Source organism: Oratosquilla oratoria, chromosome 42 (genome assembly GCF_046742065.1).
Source record: "Oratosquilla oratoria isolate Oo_2021 chromosome 42, ASM4674206v1, whole genome shotgun sequence".
NCBI lineage: Eukaryota > Metazoa > Arthropoda > Malacostraca > Stomatopoda > Squillidae > Oratosquilla > Oratosquilla oratoria.
The window spans coordinates 6,465,808-6,485,768 of record NC_134818.1 but is presented as its reverse complement, the minus strand read 5'-3'; the positions used below and the strand labels follow the sequence as shown (position 1 = coordinate 6,485,768).

General features: G+C 36.4%; 1 protein-coding gene across 3 annotated transcripts; it reads left to right on the top strand.

Moving 5' to 3' along the window:
* Positions 1-6,642: 6,642 nt before the first annotated feature.
* LOC143021436 (PITH domain-containing protein GA19395) lies at positions 6,643-18,778 on the top strand. Of its 3 annotated transcripts, XM_076178897.1 has the most exons (7): positions 6,661-6,765; positions 6,878-6,922; positions 13,001-13,227; positions 13,414-13,457; positions 14,457-14,534; positions 17,193-17,297; positions 18,525-18,778. In XM_076178897.1, exons 3-7 carry the CDS (start codon positions 13,003-13,005, stop codon positions 18,733-18,735), a joined length of 663 nt encoding a protein of 220 aa, XP_076035012.1. In that variant the 5' UTR covers positions 6,661-6,765; positions 6,878-6,922; positions 13,001-13,002; the 3' UTR covers positions 18,736-18,778. The 3 variants fall into 3 exon arrangements, with proteins under 3 accessions (XP_076035014.1, XP_076035013.1, XP_076035012.1); XM_076178899.1 differs by lacking the exon at positions 6,878-6,922 and having other exon boundaries at positions 6,643-6,682; XM_076178898.1 differs by lacking the exon at positions 6,878-6,922 and having other exon boundaries at positions 6,650-6,765.
* Positions 18,779-19,961: the final 1,183 nt, after the last annotated feature.

Sequence of the window (19,961 nt, the reverse complement as noted above, 5' to 3'; positions counted from 1 at the left end):
CCTGTTATTAATCCATCTATATTTGTGTAAGACACTCTTAGTTTTCTGCCACTTCCATTGTGTTCTCTGTTTCCCTTATGTTTTTCTTTTGTATGTCGAACTTCCTTAGTTTCATGTTCACTACTCTCCAATAGAATCTCTCTTTCTCTGACTCCGTTCTGTTCTCGTTTTTTGTCTTAGCTTCCAGTCTTTTCTGCTTTTCTTCCTCTCTTTCCTCTTTATTCATTTCTCTTTTTATCCATATCTTTTTGTATTGTTCACTTGTTGCTAGTTCCCCTGTTTTGGATAAGATATTCTCTGCCGTTGTTTGTGACTTGAATTTAATCTTAATTGGTCTGGTCTTGTCTGTGCTATACTTTCCGAGTCTAAATTTCTCTTCGATTTGTTTCATAATTCCTGGTTCATCTTCCTGAACTGATTCTAGTAATTGGCTTACTTTTTCATTTTCCTCTTTGATTCTTGTGGTTCTATCTGTGTTGTGTTTCTCTTCCATTCCTAATATAATTATACATTTCTTCTTGTCTGCTAAATCCCTTACTATATTCTCCTTTTGTCTCATCACTTTAATAACTGAGTCTTCAGTATGTTCTTTCAATTGCTGTTTGACTATGTCAGTGAATGAAACCTTATTTCCTTCTTGGGTTTTCTTCCAATTTTTACTTTCTTTAGCTATCGTTTCTCTGTTTTCTTTACTATTCTTCTTCAATTCCTCATTCTCCACCTTTACCTCTCTTAACTGTCTTTTTAGGTCTTCTATTTCATCAGTTAAGTTTTTATTCGCCTTTTCCAGTTCTTCCAATCTTTCAACCCTTTGTAAAATGGTGTTCATATGACCTAACCTACTCTCCAAGTCCTCGATCACCTTATCGACCTTCTCTTCTAGTCTTGTCAGTCGGGGGGGGGGGGGGGGGGGGTTTTGTCCCCCCCACCCTCTTTAAATCCCTTGAAAATATTCTCATCACTTTCTGCTATATTGCTCCTATCTATACCTCTAATCTTCACATTCCTATTAGACATGTCGTCATCATCCAACTCGTCTTGGGGTCGTTTGTCTACCTTACGGCGGCCCGTCAGGGCCATTTCCTCCACCTCCTCATTACCTTCCATTTCCCCAGCAATCCCTCCCCCTCTCCTCTTTCCTTACTTTCCCACTACCCCACGAGCAATTTCCCCCCACCCTGCAAATACAAAAAGGCACTTCTCTTTGCGTTGGGATCCACAATCTTCACTTTTCTTCAGAACGTTCTTCAAGCCGTCCGTTCGTTGAAAGTGTGTGTGTGTGTGTGTGTGTGTGTGTGTGTGTGTGTATTTACCTAGTTGTATTTACCTAGTTGTATTTTACGGGAAGGGGAGCTATGCTCGTGGGGTCCCGTCTTCATATCTCATTTTATCTAAACTATTTTTAAATTCATGTATTGTTTTTGCACACACCACTTTCTCATCTAACTTGTTCCAACTGTCTATTGCTCTGTGAGGAAAGCTGTTCTTTTTAAAATCTCTTCTATAGCTGTCTTTTTTTATTTTCTTTCCGTGTCCTCTTGTATTTCTGTCATCCCATTTTATCAGATTCTCTCTATCAGTAATTTCTATGCCTTTCATGATTCTGTAAATAGCTATCAAATCTCCTCTCTCTCTTCTTTGCTCTAGTGTCTGTAGTTTAAGTTTTTGTAGTCTCTCTTCATATGATAGTTTTGAGAGTGTTGGTGCCAGTTTTGTAATTGCTCTTTGTATTCTTTCAAGTTTTTTTATACATTTTTTTGTACTTGGTGACCATATCGTTGCTGCATATTCCAATCTTGGTCTTATCAGGGTGATTAGGATTTTCCTCACCATTTCTTCATCCAGGTATGTAAATGCCACTTTGATTGTTCTTATTAAATTATAAGTTTCTCCAAAAATCTTATTTATATGTTTCTCAGGTGACATATTATTCATAACAATGACTCCCAGGTCCTTCTCATTTTCTACTTTTTTTATTCCTTCTTTTCCCAAATTATATGATCCTGTTATTCTGTTTTTGCTTTTTCCAAATTCCATTATACTACACTTTTTTGTATTGAACTCCATCTCCCACTTCCTACTCCATTCTTGTACTTTATTTAGATCTCTCTGTAGTGATTCACAATCTTCTTCAGTTTTCACTCTTTTCAGTAATTTTGCATCATCTGCAAAGAAACTCATATAGCTTTCAATTCCTTCATCCATATCATTAATATATATAGCAAACATTATTGGGGCCAGAACTGTTCCCTGCGGGACACCGCTTATTACTTCATTCCATTTTGAGTGCTGATCTCTTATCACTACTCTCATTTTTCTTTCTTGCAAAAAGTCTTCCATCCAATTTAGCAATTTACCTTGTATTCCTCCTTCATATTCTAATTTCTTAAGCAACTTCTTATGTGGTACTTTGTCAAAAGCTTTTTTTAGGTCTAGAAATGCACAATCAGCCCATCCATCTCTTTCTTGTATTATATCTATTAGCCTTGAATAGAAACATATTAAATTGGTGACGCATGATCGTCCTTGTCTGAATCCAAATTGCCTTGGATTTAGTACGTTGTTTTTTTCCAAGTATTTTACCCATCTACTTTTGATAATTCTTTCACATATTTTTGCTATTGTACTTGTTAGAGAGACTGGTCTATAGTTGGTAGGTTCTTCTTTATTTCCTCCTTTATATATAGGTACTATATTTGCTTTTTTCCAATCTTCTGGAACTTTTCCTTCTTTTAAGGAACTGCTTATTATGCTATGTATTTTGTCTGCCAGTTCATTCCTGCATTCTTTCAGAATCCAGTTTGCTATTTCATCTGGCCCATGCGATTTTCTGACATCAAAATTACCCAAGTGTGTCAATATTTCATTCTTTGTTACTTCTATTTCTTCCATAGGGGGGACTTTTTCCTTCCACTCAATCTCTTCAGGTTGTATATTTTCCCTTGTAAACACTGATTTAAAATGTTTGTTCATAATTTCTGCCATTTCCATTTCCTCAGTGTATTCAACTCCTCCTTGTCTTAATTTCTCTAAGTCTTGTTTGTTTTTCAGTTTATTGTTTACAAATCTGTAGAATAGTTTTGGTTGATCTTTACACTTTTCTATAACATCTTTTTCATATTTTCTTTTTTCCTCTCTGCACTTTTGTACATATTCATTTCTATAACCAGTATATATTTTCCATTTTTCAGGTCTTCTGTCTTTTTTCCATCTGTTCCAGGCTTTGTCTCTTTTGTCCTTTAACTCCCTACAACTTTTGTTGTACCAGCATTTTACATATTCTTTTTCTTGTTTTTGTCTTGGGACATACTTTTCCACTCCTTTTTTGTAAATTTTTGTCAAAATATTCCATTTCTCTTCCACTGTTGTTTCTTCTTTGTATATTTCTTCCCAGTTTTCTTGTTGGAAGAATTCTCTTATTTTATCAAAGTTTGTTTTTTCATACATCATTCTTCCTTTTCTATATTGTTCATTTCTTTTCATATATTTTTCTTCATTAAGTTCCAGTTCAATCAATATGTGGTCACTTTTACCTATTGGTGTTTTATATTCAATCTTGTCCACTATTCTAGGTTCAGATGTAATTATTAAGTCTAGCCTCGATGGTTCTTCTTCATTTCTATACCTAGTGTTCTCTTGTATCCATTGTGTCATTGAATGGTCAGTAATCATCTCAAGTAGAGCATTTCCCCATGAGTCATCACCACTCTTTACTGTCATTTCTTCCCAGCAGATTTCTTTGCAATTAAAGTCGCCCATCATAACTATTCTTCCTCCGTCTTCCATTATTTTAGTTAATGCTATCTTTGTGTCCTCTAACATACTTTTATGTTCACTCTCCTCCCATGAGGCTGTTTTCGGAGGCACATAATTGATCACAAATTTTCTGCTCTTCTTATCTCGGTCTTCCACTTCTATCATAATCATCTCTACTGTATTCTTTCCATATATGACACCTTTCACGTTTATATCCTTCTTAGTCAGGAACATAACTCCACCCCCTTGTTTTTTCTCTCTGTTTCTAATCCAATAATTGTATGTATCCTGTCCTACACTGTTGGGTGGTAGTGGGCCTTTTAATTTTGTTTCTACAATTCCCATTATGTCCGGTTCTTTTTCTTTCAAATAATCATTCAGTTCATTCAATCCTGTTATCAATCCATCTATATTTGTGTAAGACACTCTTAGTTTTCTGCCACTTCCATTGTATTCTCTGTTTCCCTTATGTTTTTCTTTAGTATGTCGAACTGCTTTATTTTCATGTTCACTACTCTCCAATAGAATCTCTCTTTCTCTGACTCCGTTCTTTCCTCGTTTTTTGCCTTAGCTTCAATTCTTTTCTGCTTTTCTGCCTCTCTTTCCTCCTTATTCATTTCTCTTTTTATCCATACCTTTTTATATTGATCATTTGTTGCTAGTTTCCCTGTCTTGGATAGAATTTTCTCTGCTGTTGTTTGTGACCTGAATTTAATCTTAATTGGTCTGGTCTTATCTGTACTATATTTTCCGAGTCTGAATTTTTCCTCAATTTCCTTTATAATTTCTGGTTCATCTTCCTGGACTAATTTTAATAAACTGCTTACTCTTTCATTTTCCTCCTTGATTCTTGCAGTTCTATCTGGGTTATGTTTCTCTTCCATTCCTAATATAATTATACATTTCTTTTTGTCAGCTAATTCTCTTACTATATTCTCCTTCTGTCTCATCACTTTAATAACTGAGTCTTCATTATGTTCTTTCAATTGCTGTTTGACTATGTCAGTGAATGAAACCTTATTCCCTTCTTGAGTTATTCTCCAATTTTAGCTTCTGTAGCTAGTTTCTCTCTGTTTTCATTACTATTCTTCTTCAATTTCTCATTCTCCTCCTTTACATTTCCTAACTGTCTTTTTAGGTCCTCTATTTCTTCAGTTAAGTTTCTGTTAGCCTTCTCTAGTTGTTCCAACCTTTCAATTCTTTGAAAAATGGAGTCTACGTTACCTAACTTACGCTCCAAGTCCTCGATCACCTTATCAACTCTCTCCTCTAGTCTTATCAGTCGGGGGGGGGGGGGGGGGTTGTGTCCCCCCCACCCTCTTTAAATCCCTGGAACATATTCTCGTCACTTTCTTCTGTATTGCTCCTCTCTATACTTCTAATCTTTACATTTTTATTAGACATTTGATCCTCGCTAAGTCTTTTGTTTACCTTCCGCTTGTCTGGCTGGTCAAAGTCTACTCCCTCCTCATTTCCTTCCATTTCCCTCAGTAATCCCTCCCCTTTTCCTCTTTCCCTACGTTCCCACTACTCCACGAGCAATTTCCCCCCCACCCTGCAAAAAACACTAGGCACTTCTCTTTGCGTTGGGATCCACAGACTTCACTTTTCTTCAGAACGTCTTCTAAGCCGTCCATTCGTTGAAGTGTGTGTGTGTGTGTGTGTGTGTGTGTATGTATATATATATATATATATATATATATATATATTATATATATGTATATATATATATACATATATATACATATATATATATACATATGTATATATACATATATATAACATATATATACATATATATATACATATATATATATATATATACATATATATATATATAAATATATATATATATATATATTTATGTATATATATATATATATACATATATATATATATATATATATATATATATATATATATATATATGAGAGAGGTGGGGAAGGTCGTAAGATGGGTTGGGAATAGATGTATTGCCTTAACGTTGCGCCCACTTTGGTCTTCTTCAGGGGACTGTTACAATACATTCAGTTCACAAATTTTGTACTCGTAGCGAGAGGGATCCTTTCGAGCTCTGAGTAACCGGTTGGATGCGTCAGGTTTTACCTTTGACTAGCGATTTAATTAAGACATTCGCTACTCTTGAAAGTGAAATAAATCCTTCTCTGTCGTTGTTGCCTTTTTTTTTGGTGATGATATGCGCAGTTTCCAATTTTTTTCTCGTTTTCTCAAGTCCCTCGTTTAGAATTTATACTCGACTCGTCAGTCAGATGTCCGCATTGGTCGGAGTGACGAACCAGGGAGTTAAATGTTCTATGTATTCTAAGATCGTTTTTGTTTTCACTTAGGGTAAATAGTACATCTAACTCCCTGGATCGTCATCTAGACCAGTGTGGACATCTACCTGACTGGTACCAAGTAGAAATTCTACACGAGGGTCCTAGTTCCGCGAATCAAGAAAAAAAGAATGCCCTTTTTACGAGAGTAGGTTGTTAACGCATCGCTCAGCCCTTCCTATTTACCCGGGCTTGGAACCGTCTCAGCAGCCATGTAAATCATTGTTTTTCGATGCTTAGGCGGCACATGAGAAACTTAATACACTTAATATTGGCTGTTTTGGCACGTGCACTTAGAAAAATTGCCCACCTCTTGCCTAGACCCTCAAAGGGAAAAGGAGGGAAAATATGTGCTATATTTCATGGTCTGTCTCACTAGCTAACCATTCTCTTTAAATGCATAGAAAATTCATTTTCTTTTAAAAATTCACACGGCTATAAAACTATATTATACAAAACAAACCTTTTTATAGTTAATCTATCTTAATCAGTAAATAAATATATTCACTCAGTGAATGAAATATAAATTCTATTTATCATTATTGTTTAAGTCGTGATTTACCCGTGGCACCTTGGAAGTTTCTGGCAAAGTAAACAAATATTTCACTGTGTATTATACCATTAGTGATACAGCAGTTTTTGAAGTAGTTACGTTTTGACAGCTATAAATACGGTTAGTAGTCGATAGAAGAGGAAAGTGGTATATAGTTCATGATAAATGGAAGCATGAAAGTACATGTATAACTTGAAACTACGGTTTGTTATGTTTTTATTGTCACTTTCAGACTACACAAAACAAAAAGAGAGGCTAGCCTGATTGTCACCCATAGGTAAGATGAGGTTGTACTACAAATGTAGACTACTTCAACAACTATGTAGAGAGACTTGTTAGTAATTCTACCAGATGTGATTGTTCTGGAATTAGTGTTTTAAAAGTAGGACATTGAAAAATGGCTAGAGTAAACTTTTAACTTATGTTCATAAAACCTTCTAGGCTTATGTTTAATAGAATGTTTAGATTAATATCTGATTTCACTTGCTTCTGCTCAAGAGAAAATTGAGTACCATTTTTTATTCCTCTTTGAAAAGATTATTTTTCTCTAAATATTCACTACTGATGATTGTCTTCCACCTTACCTAACTTGTTACTTAGTCTTAAGCTAAGACTTAGCCTATCCCCTAAACCCAATCCTGGGACTAACCCACAAACTGATGTAGTCTTGCTGCCAGACCCTAACTGAGAGCTGTGCCCTGTCCTACCTAGGTTCTCTGAGCAAAGGCTAACTGTTTTCTAGATATCTCATTGTCTTGTTGGACCTGAAGTAGGGTTTACTCATAACAGACCCATGTGCTTAACGTTGATTGATTAATTCATCTTATTGATTATTATTATTGTGATGTCTTTTTTTTTGTAGTAGCAGTTCTTTTTTTTACTGTTTGATTTTGTTAGATCGATTTTGTTACATTTTTTTCCTTTCTTTTTAAGATGGCTATATCTTGTGTAATTATGGTTATATATTTTCTGTAGCCTCTTGGATTATATCTTTTGTCGGCCATCACAGTGGCTAATGCCATCTCTATTACTTTGTGTATGGATGAGAACTGGCCCATGTCAGAGGCCTCTAAATTTGTTTTCTATTTCTTTTGTGTATTTTTTGCCTTTGTCTTTGTAGTTTATGAAAGTTCTTTTATATGTAGGTTGTATTTTTTCTTTTGGTATTACAAAGGTAATAATGCACACCACAATATATCAATACAGAATTAAACATTAACCCCCAGCATACAATACACCAATGTCAGCATCTTGAGGTGCGAGTGGGCATGTGAGGATGCAGGTGTTGTCATCTTGATTATATTTATTTTGTAGTTGTAATTGAGTGATCCCTGTATTCTGTGAACAGGCGTGGTTGCATCTCTTCCTCAGTCATCCCCTCAAGTTCACTCCCTCCACCTCTGCCTTCCACACTTCTTTTACTAATCTTTCATCACTCATTCTTTCCATGTGTCCAAACCATCCCAATAATCTCTCATCAGCCCTATCTGCCATCTCCTTTTCCACTCCTACTCTCCTCCTCACCTCTTTCTCACTCTATCCAACCTAATAACCCCTACCATACTTCTCAGACATTTCATCTCAGACACATTTAAACTTTTCCTCTCTACCTCTCTTAAATCCCTAGTCTCTGCTCCATACAATTTTCTCTTTGTATCCATTCCCAGATGCCTATTTCTCATAACACTTTTTAATCCCCCCAAGGCATTTATTTGCTTCTCTCAATCTACACTTTACCTCCACCTCCAGTCCTCCCTTTCCTGCCACATGCGACCCCAAATACCTGAAGCTATTCAATTCCTCCAACCTCTCTTCTTTTAGACTTGTTTCCAACTCACTACCATCCTCTACCCTTGAACATCTCATCACCATGTGTTTACCCACATTTACCTTCAACTTTCTCACATCACATACCTTCCCAAACTCTGTCACTAACTCCCTTAATCCTTCCTCTTACCCTACCACATGTTCAGTATCGTCAGCAAACAACAACTGGCTCATCTCTAACTTTTCTCCATTATCTTCAACCATCTCCAGTCCCCTCCCCATAACCCTTGCCTCTGCCTCCTACACCACCCAATTCATGTTCACATCGAACAGCCATGGCGACATAACACATCTCTGATGTAGTCCCACCTTTACCTCAAACCACTCGCTCTCTCCATTTCCCAAACTAACACAGGCTCTACTACTTACGTAAAAACTCTTGACATTGCCCTTAACAGCTTTCCTCCAATCCCAAATATCTGCACAACTTACCACAGTGCCTCCCTGTCCACCCTGTCATATGTATGTATATATATATATATATATATATATATATATATATATATAAAACAATATACATACATACATATCAATGATATATATGGGCAGATTTTCTCTTATACATAGCTCATTGAAAGTGATGGCTAGTTGTGCACTTATTATTTCCTTAAGATTATTTTCTGTGTCTTACTACGGATTTGTTCTCCTTTGAAAAGAGGTTTATGACTTCACTATAGGTAGTCATTATAGCTACATCACAATTTTGGGTACAAGACTCTTTTTCAGTAGTTTGGGATATTCTTACTTTGTGGTTAGGGAAGAATGTTCTGGTGAATAGAGTGATGATATTACATTTTACTGGGTAGCTTGGGAAGTGGTGGGTTGTCATATGCTTGGGAGAACCTCCGGTTTCGGGATGTGATGAAGTGTCTCTTGCTTGGTTTTGTGGCATTTTGTTCCATACTTGGGTTTATGGTGTTTTGGCCCATACTTGAGTTTGTAGTATTTTGTTGCATGCTCAGGTTGGTAGCAGTTATTTGCATGCTTGAGAGTGCCTTAAGGTCCTCTGCTTGTATGTTTAAATTTGGGTTCAGCTCTTTGATATATGATTACAAAGGATTACAAAGGCGGAGCATGCCGACAGGAGACCTTTTGATCCATATCTAGGTCGGATGCGAAAAAAAAATCATAATAATAAAACAATAAATAAAAAATATAATAATGTAAATAACAAATAAAATACATAAATAAATGCATAGGTATAGTTAAATAATAAACAAACAGGTAAATAGTAAATAATAATAAATTGACATATAACTAATAATAAATTAAAATCAGACAGACAAATGATGACAAAACAAAAGCAAATAATATAAGATAAATTATAATCATTACAGCATCTTACTTAGGTATTTATCTAACTGATTCTTAAAGCTTCGAACTGAACTACATTGCACTACCTGTGCAGGAAGTTTATTCCATTCATTTACTACACGGTTGGCAAAGTTGTTTCTACCTACTTCCAAATTGAATCTATTTCCGGATAGTTTGAGACCATTGTTTCTTGTCTGATTCTCATTCAATGTGAAAATTTTGTCACTTTTGATGTTGTCAATTCCCTTTAAAATCTTAAAGACCTGTATCAAGTCACCTCTGAGTCTATGCTTTTTTAGGGAAAACAGATTCATGTGTTTTAGTCGATTTTCGTATGATTTATTTTTTATATTTGGAATCAGTTTTGTGGCTCGCCATTGTACTTTTTCCAGTCTGTCAATGTCTTTAATGAGATTCGGTGACCATACAGAAACAGCATATTCCAAATGTGGACGAACTAACGATTTATATAGCTTGTTAATGAGTGATGGACTTTTGAAATCAAAAGATCGCGCAATCAGTCCCAGAATCTTATTTGCTTTCTCAGAGGCTGAAATACACTGCTTGGATGATTTGAGGTCGTTACTGATAATTACGCCGAGATCTTTTTCACTATCCACTTTTGTTAACGAATTACCAAATAACTTGTAATCGTACTTACTGTTATTTTTACCTATGTGCATTACCTTGCATTTACTTGTGTTAAATTTCATTAGCCACTTTTCAGACCATTGCTGTAATTGATCTAAATCTTGTTGAATATCTAATTGGTTTGAGTGATCATTTGCCACTCCGCACAGTTTTGTATCATCAGCAAATTTGGAAACAGTAGATTTTAGTCCATGGTCTGTATCCTTTATATATACTATGAATAGAAGTGGCCCAAGAACGGAACCCTGAGGAACTCCACTTGCAACACTTTTCCTTCCAGAAGTATTTCCATTTAAAACAACTCTCTGTTTTCGACCATTCAACCAATTACTAGTCCAACCTAATAGGCTACCACTTATTCCATGCAAAGCTAATTTAGTAAGTAGTCTTTCGTGTGGGACGGTATCAAAAGCTTTTGCAAAGTCTAGATATATTAAATCTATATTGTTTCTTTTGTCATAATTCGAGATAACTGTGTTGTAGAATTCTAGTAAGTTAGTCACGCAAGAACGTTTCCGTCTGAAACCATGCTGGCTATCATTTATCAAACGGTTACTTTCTAAATGATGTTCGATAGCATCTCTGATGATAGTTTCCATTATTTTTCCTACGATTGAAGTCAAACTTATAGGCCTATAGTTATTTGGTTTCTTTTTGTCACCTTTTTTGAATATGGGAGTAACGTTAGCTAGCTTCCATTCTCTTGGGACATCTCCGGATATGATGGATTTCTTGAAAATAATTTCTAATGGAACAACAATCTCATTTTTTATTTCCTTTAAGATTCTTGGATGCCAACCGTCAGGCCCTGGTGTTTTATTAACTTTGAGTTTGTCTATACACCTTTTAATTTTTTCTTTTGTTATATTTACCGTAGTGAGTAAGTTTACCCCAGACTTTTCACAGGTTTCAGTTTGGAATTCACTTTGAGGTGTTTCGTTTACGAATACCGAGCTAAAATAATTGTTTAAGATATTACACATTCCTTCATTTAAATATTCAAGTTGACCGTCAGCAGATAATAGTGGACCAATGTGATTCCTAACAACCTTTTTATCTCTAATGCCTCTAAGACTGGGAGGCATTTATTGTCAGTACATACATCAAAAATCTGTATTTTCTTGTAGCATGTTTCTTGTCTGGGCTATGCCATGTTCAGTTCTTAATTGGTTTTTAGGAGCTCCTGATGTAAAATGGAAAGAAAGGCAACAGGATAACCTCATTGTCGTCATGCCAATATAGGCAGAGGAGAGGGCTTCACAGTTCTCTCGGCTACATTTGAACCTATAATTGACACATGACTTTTGAAGTTCCTTTCTTGGTGTGGGCTGTTCTTAAGTAGGAGGTGACTTTTTTATCATAATAAATCACTAAGTTTAGTATTTTCTCTGGGTTGACTGTTTCTCTTAATAATTTGTTTCATTATGCATTCTTCTTTGTAAGCTGTTGTAAATGTGGATTTATGGCCCTGACAAGAAACATGCAAGAATAAAATATCACCAAAATTTTGGATATCTGTACAGCCAACAAATGCCTCCCAATCTTAGAGGCATTATAAATCAAAGAGTTGAGCCCAAATTTAAACATACAAGCAGAGGACCTTCAGACACTCGCAAGCATACGAATAATTGCCACTAACCCAAACACACAACAAACTGCAACAAATCCAAGTATGGGACAAAATGCCACAAAACCATTTTATTATTTTTTTATTTTATTTATTCATTTATTTGTTTATGTATTTATTTATCTTTTTTCTTTTTTCTTTTCTTTTCTTTTTTTTTCTCTCATAGAAATTTGGTTGATTTTTGCATTATTTTTGCATTCTCTGTACTGTCTACCAGCTGCAAAGTCTATTAGCCATTTCACTGTAGTGGATTTCCTTTTCTGTGATTATTTTGGACAACATACAGTACGTGTGGGAACTTTATCAAATGCCTTGTTTATGTTTGTTGCCACCATTAGTGTACTTTCTAGATCAACTTATCTTCTGTATACCTAAACAACAAAGATTAAATACATATCAAAGGGCCTTCTCCCTTTTATTGGAGGATGGCCAGCCAAGTCAAAGCATACATCCACCTCACACCCATCAGAACCTATTCATTGCCCCTCCCATCCCTTGCATCTTGTGCATACATAACTGTGTTGGTTTTACAAAATAGTAAAGATGAATGGAAGATAGAAATTTGAGACCCAGCATGAAGACCTATGAGGTATAGAACAACTGGAACCAAAAATGGCAAACAAGTATAACATAGTGTTAAAGAAATGGGAAAGAGACAAAAATAAGATACACATATGAAGTAGAAGATAGACTAACAACTTCAGGAAAGTTAAAAGATTTGGATGTAATAGATAGGATGTAGACTCAACTGGATGTACAGATAGCTAATTGATAATAGTCATAAAGGTTAATGTGAAATAGGGTTGTGGGTAAATAGATTTTATTCATTTCACTGAAGACTTGCTAGAAAGTGTCATACCCCAGTACTTCAAAATATGAATATGAGAGTCAAGATATATTAGTAGAAGACATCTAGAGGTGCTCAAATTGTTACAGCAATGTCTGGCTGTGGAGGACATGGTCATGGTGGTGGTCATGATGGACATGGTCATGGTGGTGGATGCTCACATGGAGGACATGATGAGGTGCCAGCAGACATGGGAATTGCATACAGTCTTTACACTCGTATTGACACAATGAATGTTGAATGTCTCAATGAATCTGTGGATGGAGCAGGAAAATTGGTCTTCAAACCATGGGAAGAAAGACTCAATTTAGATAAAGTAAGTAGGTGGCTACAGTAGTAACGGTTATGTGGAAGAAAAAATAGTTTGTCGCCACAACTTAAAAATATATTTCATGTGTTTACCATTGTGTTTACTCTTTCATGCAAAATTAATATAGTTATGTTTTTTGAAGATAGTGTGTTGCTTATCAGAAGGTAATTATAACTTGTATTTATTTTACAGTTTGTAGAAAGTGATGCTGATGAAGAACTTCTTTTTAACATTCCGTAAGTAGTCATTTGGTTATTGAAAATTCCTGAACAAGTGACAAGCTTTTGTAGCTACATTGTATAACTCACATTCTGTATATGATTTTAAGTACAGAATTATTCTTTCTTATTCTTGTATTGATAAGCATTGCTTCTGACCCTGGGAGTGGGCAGGAGACAGGAACGACCCTTTATCCATGAGAAGCTAAGATGAGAGGGTAACAAGGGTGGTGAATGGGAGTGGAATGGATATTTACCTAGTTGTATTTTGTGGGAAGGGGAGCTACGCTCATGGTGTCCTGCCTTTGTATCTCACAGTGTCTAGTTTGCTTTTAAACTCATGAATGGTTTTTGCGCACACTATTTCCTTGTCCAGTTTGTTCCAAGTGTCTACCACTCTATGTGGGAGTGGGTACATGCCTTTGACTCGGCTACCTCCCTTAGAAGGGGAAGCCCTTGGTATATAGATATATCTCTTGTGTGTAGGTAGGGTAGTATTTTTTTTTTCTTGAAACCTATTAGAATGTACAGTGAGACTTCTCGTTAACAGACGTTAATTAACTGTGTTTGCGGTGTTTTTGCTGTGTTTTTGGTGCTGTTGTTTAGTGCTTGAAATCACTATGCCACCCATAAACCACTCCAAAACACCAAAAACACAGCGAAAACACCGCAAAAACAGCTAATTAATGTCCGTTAATGAGAGGTCTCACTGTATCTTGCTGTGCCAATGGAAGGTTATGATCTGTGGCATAGATTTTCAAGTTATTTTCTCTTTCCTCTAAGTATTCTTTCCAGTTTGCTCTTTTGTAGTTTATGAAGCAGGGAAATGTCTTACCCCTCAAGGCTGCTCCTCACAAGGTGATGAGTTTGACAGATTTTGAAAATGGACATCTTCCTTTGTCCATCTCACTGGACTACCACATGCATGTACATATTAATGGTATAGCTTACATATCTATCATGCAGATGAGCCAGTGAACTTAAATAGTGCTAATGTTCTTGATCTTTACATTTCAGGTTTACAGACAATATCAAGTTGAAGGGAATAGTTGTGATTGGAGGTGAGAATGGCTTCCATCCCAGCAAAATGAGAGTGTAAGTTTAGTATATTGGTTTTTATATTCTTGTTAACCAGTGTTTCTATTGTATGAACCACTTCAGTACTAGTCAAAATTTCGTGTGCAGCATCAACTGCCATATGTATGATTCTTCACACTACTTGCATTATAAAATATAAAGTCACTGCTGTATTATTCATTTTCTTTTACTTTAATAAACACAGGAAACTTGATCAAACCAGTTCACAGAATCCGGGTGGTAACTCATGTACAACTACAAAAAAATATATATACAGTACTACCTCTCATTAACGGACTAAAAGGGGGGTAACGGTGTCCATTGATGTGAATAATCTGTTGATTTGGAGTGGTTTTTTGGGTGGCATAATAGTGATTGCACACACTAAACAACAGCACCAAAAACACCGAAAACCCAGCGAAAACACCGCAAACACATCTAATTAACATCCGTTAATGAGTGGTAGTACTGTATATATAGTCAAGACGCCAACTCACACCTCATGATGCCTACGTAGGCGTCATCTTACCGAAGTGGTTAATTTTCAAGGTTATAGTCTATCACTGTGATTCTCTATCTTGGCAAGTGTCAGACAAGTGAAAATGTATATGTATTTATCCATTTGTATCAACTTAATTATAGTATATAGGAAATGAACAACACTGGGGTCCTGTCTCTTACTATTCTCATGGTTTCAACTTGGGCTACATCTCGTTCTTCAATTATTACACCTGTTACCCCCTCCAATGCTGTTTATTGCAAAGTGCCTCAGTTTATCTTCATAAACATATTGCCTATCATTTCCTTTTTACTCTCATCTATACAATATTCACACATTTAATGACACAGATATTAGGGGCTGTGTTGGAGTCCTCCCACTCTTTTATGCCTTGAGTTTACATAAGAGGAAAATGCAGATTGGAGGATTCCTAGTCCCCCTCACACCATCTCATTTTATGATATGCATGAGAATATGGTGGCAGGATTCTTTATTCCCCTACCACAGGTTCAAGGGAACAGCAAAAAGGAGGTACAGCAGTAATACAATAGTATCATTCCTTCATGAACAGAGATTTTAAATTCTAACATGAATGATGTGTAACTCTGGTTTGTAGGAGTGTTCCCAAAATTGTCCCTAAAGTATTAGCTACATGTTACATGCAGTAATTATCCCAGTACCCATAGAAACTAAAATCCTCCACATAGAGCAACACATTAAATTGATGGCACACATTTTTAAGCAAGAGCCCTCAGTCCGACCCATCCATTCCATCACAAACACAACCAGCTGAATAAAAATAGATAAAAAACATCATCTACATACCACCCACACCTTACAACATCCATCAATCTATATACCAATAGATTCTTCCCTTTACAAGTGAGGTAGCCAGATCAAAGGCTCACCCACTCCCATCCATTCCACTTGCATCCACCACCCTTGTTCCTCTTATCTTAGCTCCTTGTGGATGAAGGGTCATCCTGGTTTCCTACCCACCACCTGGGTCAGAAGAAGTGCAACAAAACACAGCACATACAAAGCAGGGTTGCTTCACTTACACAGTAACCCCCTGATGCAGAGAATAGAGAAGATGATGGAAATCCCCTCGGCTGCATCAAAATATCATCTGTGCACAACCATTTTCCACTCACCCATATCCCGCGCCTTCTCCTTTCCTTGCTCAATGGACATTCCCCTCTTGCTCAAAGCCCCTCTCACCCCATCCATTTATCTCGTACTCGGTTGTCCCCTCAAGTTCACTCCATCCACCTCTGCTTTCTATACCCTAGTCTTTCTTCACTCATTCTTTCCATGTGTCTAAACCATCCCAATGATCTCCCCCCCCCTACACTGTCCTCCTCCTCACCTCCTCATTTCTCATGCTATCCAACCTTGTAAACCCTACCATACATCTCAGACATATTCGAACATATACAAAAACATACACAGATCACAAATCAAGCACTCCAAGACCTCGAAACACTACAGCACTCCCAATACCCCAAGACATGAGTCCAACAGAGAAATTCCTCACATGGCAACCAAGAACCTCAATAGTACAACTGCATTCAGGCTTCCATCTAGCTTTAAAAGAGCACCAACACATAATAGTCCTGGCCATAGAATCCAATTTACCCAAATGCAGTCACTACACAGAAGACACCAAATACATCCTACACTGCCTTACTCTAGCCTTACCCAGACAACATAATACCTATTCCTTGAGGGACTTGTGGACATGTCCAGTGGCTGTTGCCATAGGTCTCTTGTAAGGGACCCAAATTAATGGAATGATTCAGTTGTGTTTTTGGGGTAGAATTAATTATTATAGTATCCTGTCACTTAATGTTGCTTAAAATACGCACTTTAGGGGGTCCTGAGGACTGTAACCAGCTGCTATAGATTTTCATTCTGTAAAACTCAATATATTGATTATTACTATTAAAGAAACTGGTCTTCCTTAAGGTGTTAATCATGAAAACTTGGAATTTATGAATGCTTCTGCTGCTTCTTTGCCAAATCACACCCAAGTACTAATGGAGGGACAGGTTAGGCAAGAATGTTTATAAAAAAAAAAAAATTATGACCCAGTTTTGTCAAATTAATCATATTGAAGAGAAGAATATCAATGGATGAAGAAAAGATTACATGACAGGAAGAAATCTCTTTTACAGGTTCAAAAATCGACCACACATGACTTTTGATGACACTGGTGTTAAAGCTGAGCAAGAGTTTGAATTGCATCCTGATCCTAGTGGGACACTTGAATATGGAACTAAGTAAGTTTTTGTGAGCTTAAAGAAAATACTTAGGCTATATTAGAATATATACTTTTGACATTGAGATGTAGAGCATGCAAGTTGCATTGTTGCAGAGGGAGAAAATGGATGCCCACACTGCTATGAGAGTACAATGCTGTATGCAACAAAAACATTAATGAGACTCCTTTCAAAGCCTGCACCCCCCCTCCATCTAGAGACTGGTACTTGGTCTCTAGAATAGGACCAAAAACTTGCTCATTATCACTCCTTCACTTCCGTCTGAATTTTTTTTTTTTTTTTTTTTTTTTTTTTTTCTCTCTCATATCAGTTTGCATCCAGCATCCTTTGTAATATTTTTTATCAAACATGGCAGCATTGCATTTATTCAATTACTTACAGTTTTTAGACAATTGAGTTTTCCCCGATAGAGGTGAGAAGATATTCTAGACCACAAAATGAATAAATAGATACATACATACATATACCAAGGCTTTTTCCCCCTTACTAGGGAGGTAGCCATTAGATATATCTCCAAAAGTTTGATCATAATGAGAGTCTCCTTTATTTCTATGGATCACTTAAAGCAGTGGTTCCCAAATTTTTTCTGTCTGAGTACCACTTGGAGGTCCCATACCATCGCTGCATACCACCTGGTTCCAGAAAAACACATTTCAATCAGAATTCAATTAATTCACACATACATACACCAAAGGCTTTTTCCCGCCTTACACGGGGGGGGGTAGCTTGATAAGTAGAACACATAAATGAACCAACAACAAAGAAAAAAATCAAGAAATACAAAATAAACTATTACATTACTAAGTGATAAGACACTCTCACAGTATGGAGGCAGGTGAAAAACTGGCTATGTCAGTGAGTAGCTTACACAATGTATTATTAGTTGATGGCAATTAAGTTGCCAACAGTTGAAAATTGCACATAACTGAAAGTGCTCGCATACCACCTGTTAGGCTCTTGCATACCACAGTTTGGGAATCACTGACTTAAAGGCTCTCATGTATGTTTTGAATAAGATAGGATTGTTAGTATTATATTTGAGTACCTGGGAGCATAACCCTATTTTTCCTACAAAATATATTCATTAATATATGATCAGTTTTCATGGAGTAGAACACTCTTCCAAAATAGGGTATACCTGTATTTTAATGACATGCTAAATTGAAAAAGATTTATCATTCTGATTCATGAAGGTCATTCATAAAATATACTATTTTCATTTTGCAGAATTGTGACTTTTTCTTCTGTGACTCACCTAACCCTGCATTTCCCAAGCAACTTTGGTGAAGATACAACCAAGATCTATTACATTGGCTTCCGAGGTGAATACACAAAAGCTCATCGCCATGGTGTTACCATTTGTCAATATGAAACCTCACCTCAGTTCATGGATCACAAGGACAAGGTTATGGATAGTGTTGGAAACCCAATTATGTGAAATAGATGTGTTAATATTGGTAATAAATTTATTTGCACTTTTCTTTGTTCTGTTTTAATTTCATAGATTTTTGCCCATATGTCTGCATTTTTTTTTTAACTTTGAATTTCATTGCATACATATACATACTAAAAGGGCCTTTTTACCCTTTATAAGAAGGGTGACCAAGTCAAAGTGGAACTCCATCCATTGTAAGTTGTCTCATTCAAAGTCATTTTTCCTTGAAGAATAGCTGGTGGACACAGGTTACACCCATCCCACATCCTTTCATCTCCCCTGCCTATCTTTGCACCTCATAGATGACGGGTCATCCCTGTCCCTTGTCACACTGCTGTGATCAAAGGCAATGCAGCAAGACACAACACCTCTACAGCAGGACCATCACAGAGCTGTGTCTTTGAAGCCTTTTTTCGGCGAGGAACTACATAAAGAAATGTATTTTATTGGCCACAGAAGATATTTGCCCTGACAAAAGTCAAGCACTTGCAAACACAAGTCCCTCAAGAAATACAGTTTCAGAATTAATGAATTATCAGAAAATCTTAACAGCCCACTCAAAGAAAAAGTTGCTAAATTTGTAGAATTTTCTGTAGCAATTGATGAAAGTACAGATATAACTGACACAGCACAACTTCCAGTTTTTATACGTGGTGTAAATGAAAATGTGCAGGTAACTAAAGAATTTATGGAACTGATACCAATGAAGGGAACAACAATGGGGATGATACATTTTTTTAATTTGGTAGGTGTACTAGATAAAATAGGTGTTGACTGGATGAAAACTGTGAGCCTGGCTACATATGGAGCACCTCAAATGGTTGGAAGAAAAGTTAGCATGGCAACTAAGTTAAAGGAAAAACTACTAACTGTCAACTCAGACCATCATATTCAGCATTCATTGCATAATTCACAGAGAAGTGCTTAGCAGTAAGACATTAGAAATTGTTCATGTCATGGATGTTGTTATTAAGGCAGTGAACTTCATACAGCTTCCCACACAGAGTGATAGATACTTGGAACAAATTAGATAAAGAAACAGTGTGTGCAAACACTATTCAAGATTTTAAGAAAAAATTTGATGCTGAGAGATACAAAGACAGGTCACCATGAGCATAGCTCCCTTCTCGTATAATACAACTAGGTAAATACAGACAGTTCAACAGGTTAGAGGAAATTCAAACTCACAGGTGGACTCTACCATATCACACTGATGTTCGGTGGTTAAG

Bases quoted from the DNA above. Each gene is read 5' to 3' on its own strand.
- LOC143021436 (XM_076178899.1), top strand. From the start codon at position 13,003: ATGTCTGGCTGTGGAGGACATGGTCATGGTGGTGGTCATGATGGACAT. The intron at 14,535-17,192 runs GTAAGTTTAGTA...TCTCTTTTACAG, and splicing joins CATCCCAGCAAAATGAGAGT to GTTCAAAAATCGACCACACA. The intron at 17,298-18,524 runs GTAAGTTTTTGT...TTCATTTTGCAG, and splicing joins ACACTTGAATATGGAACTAA to AATTGTGACTTTTTCTTCTG.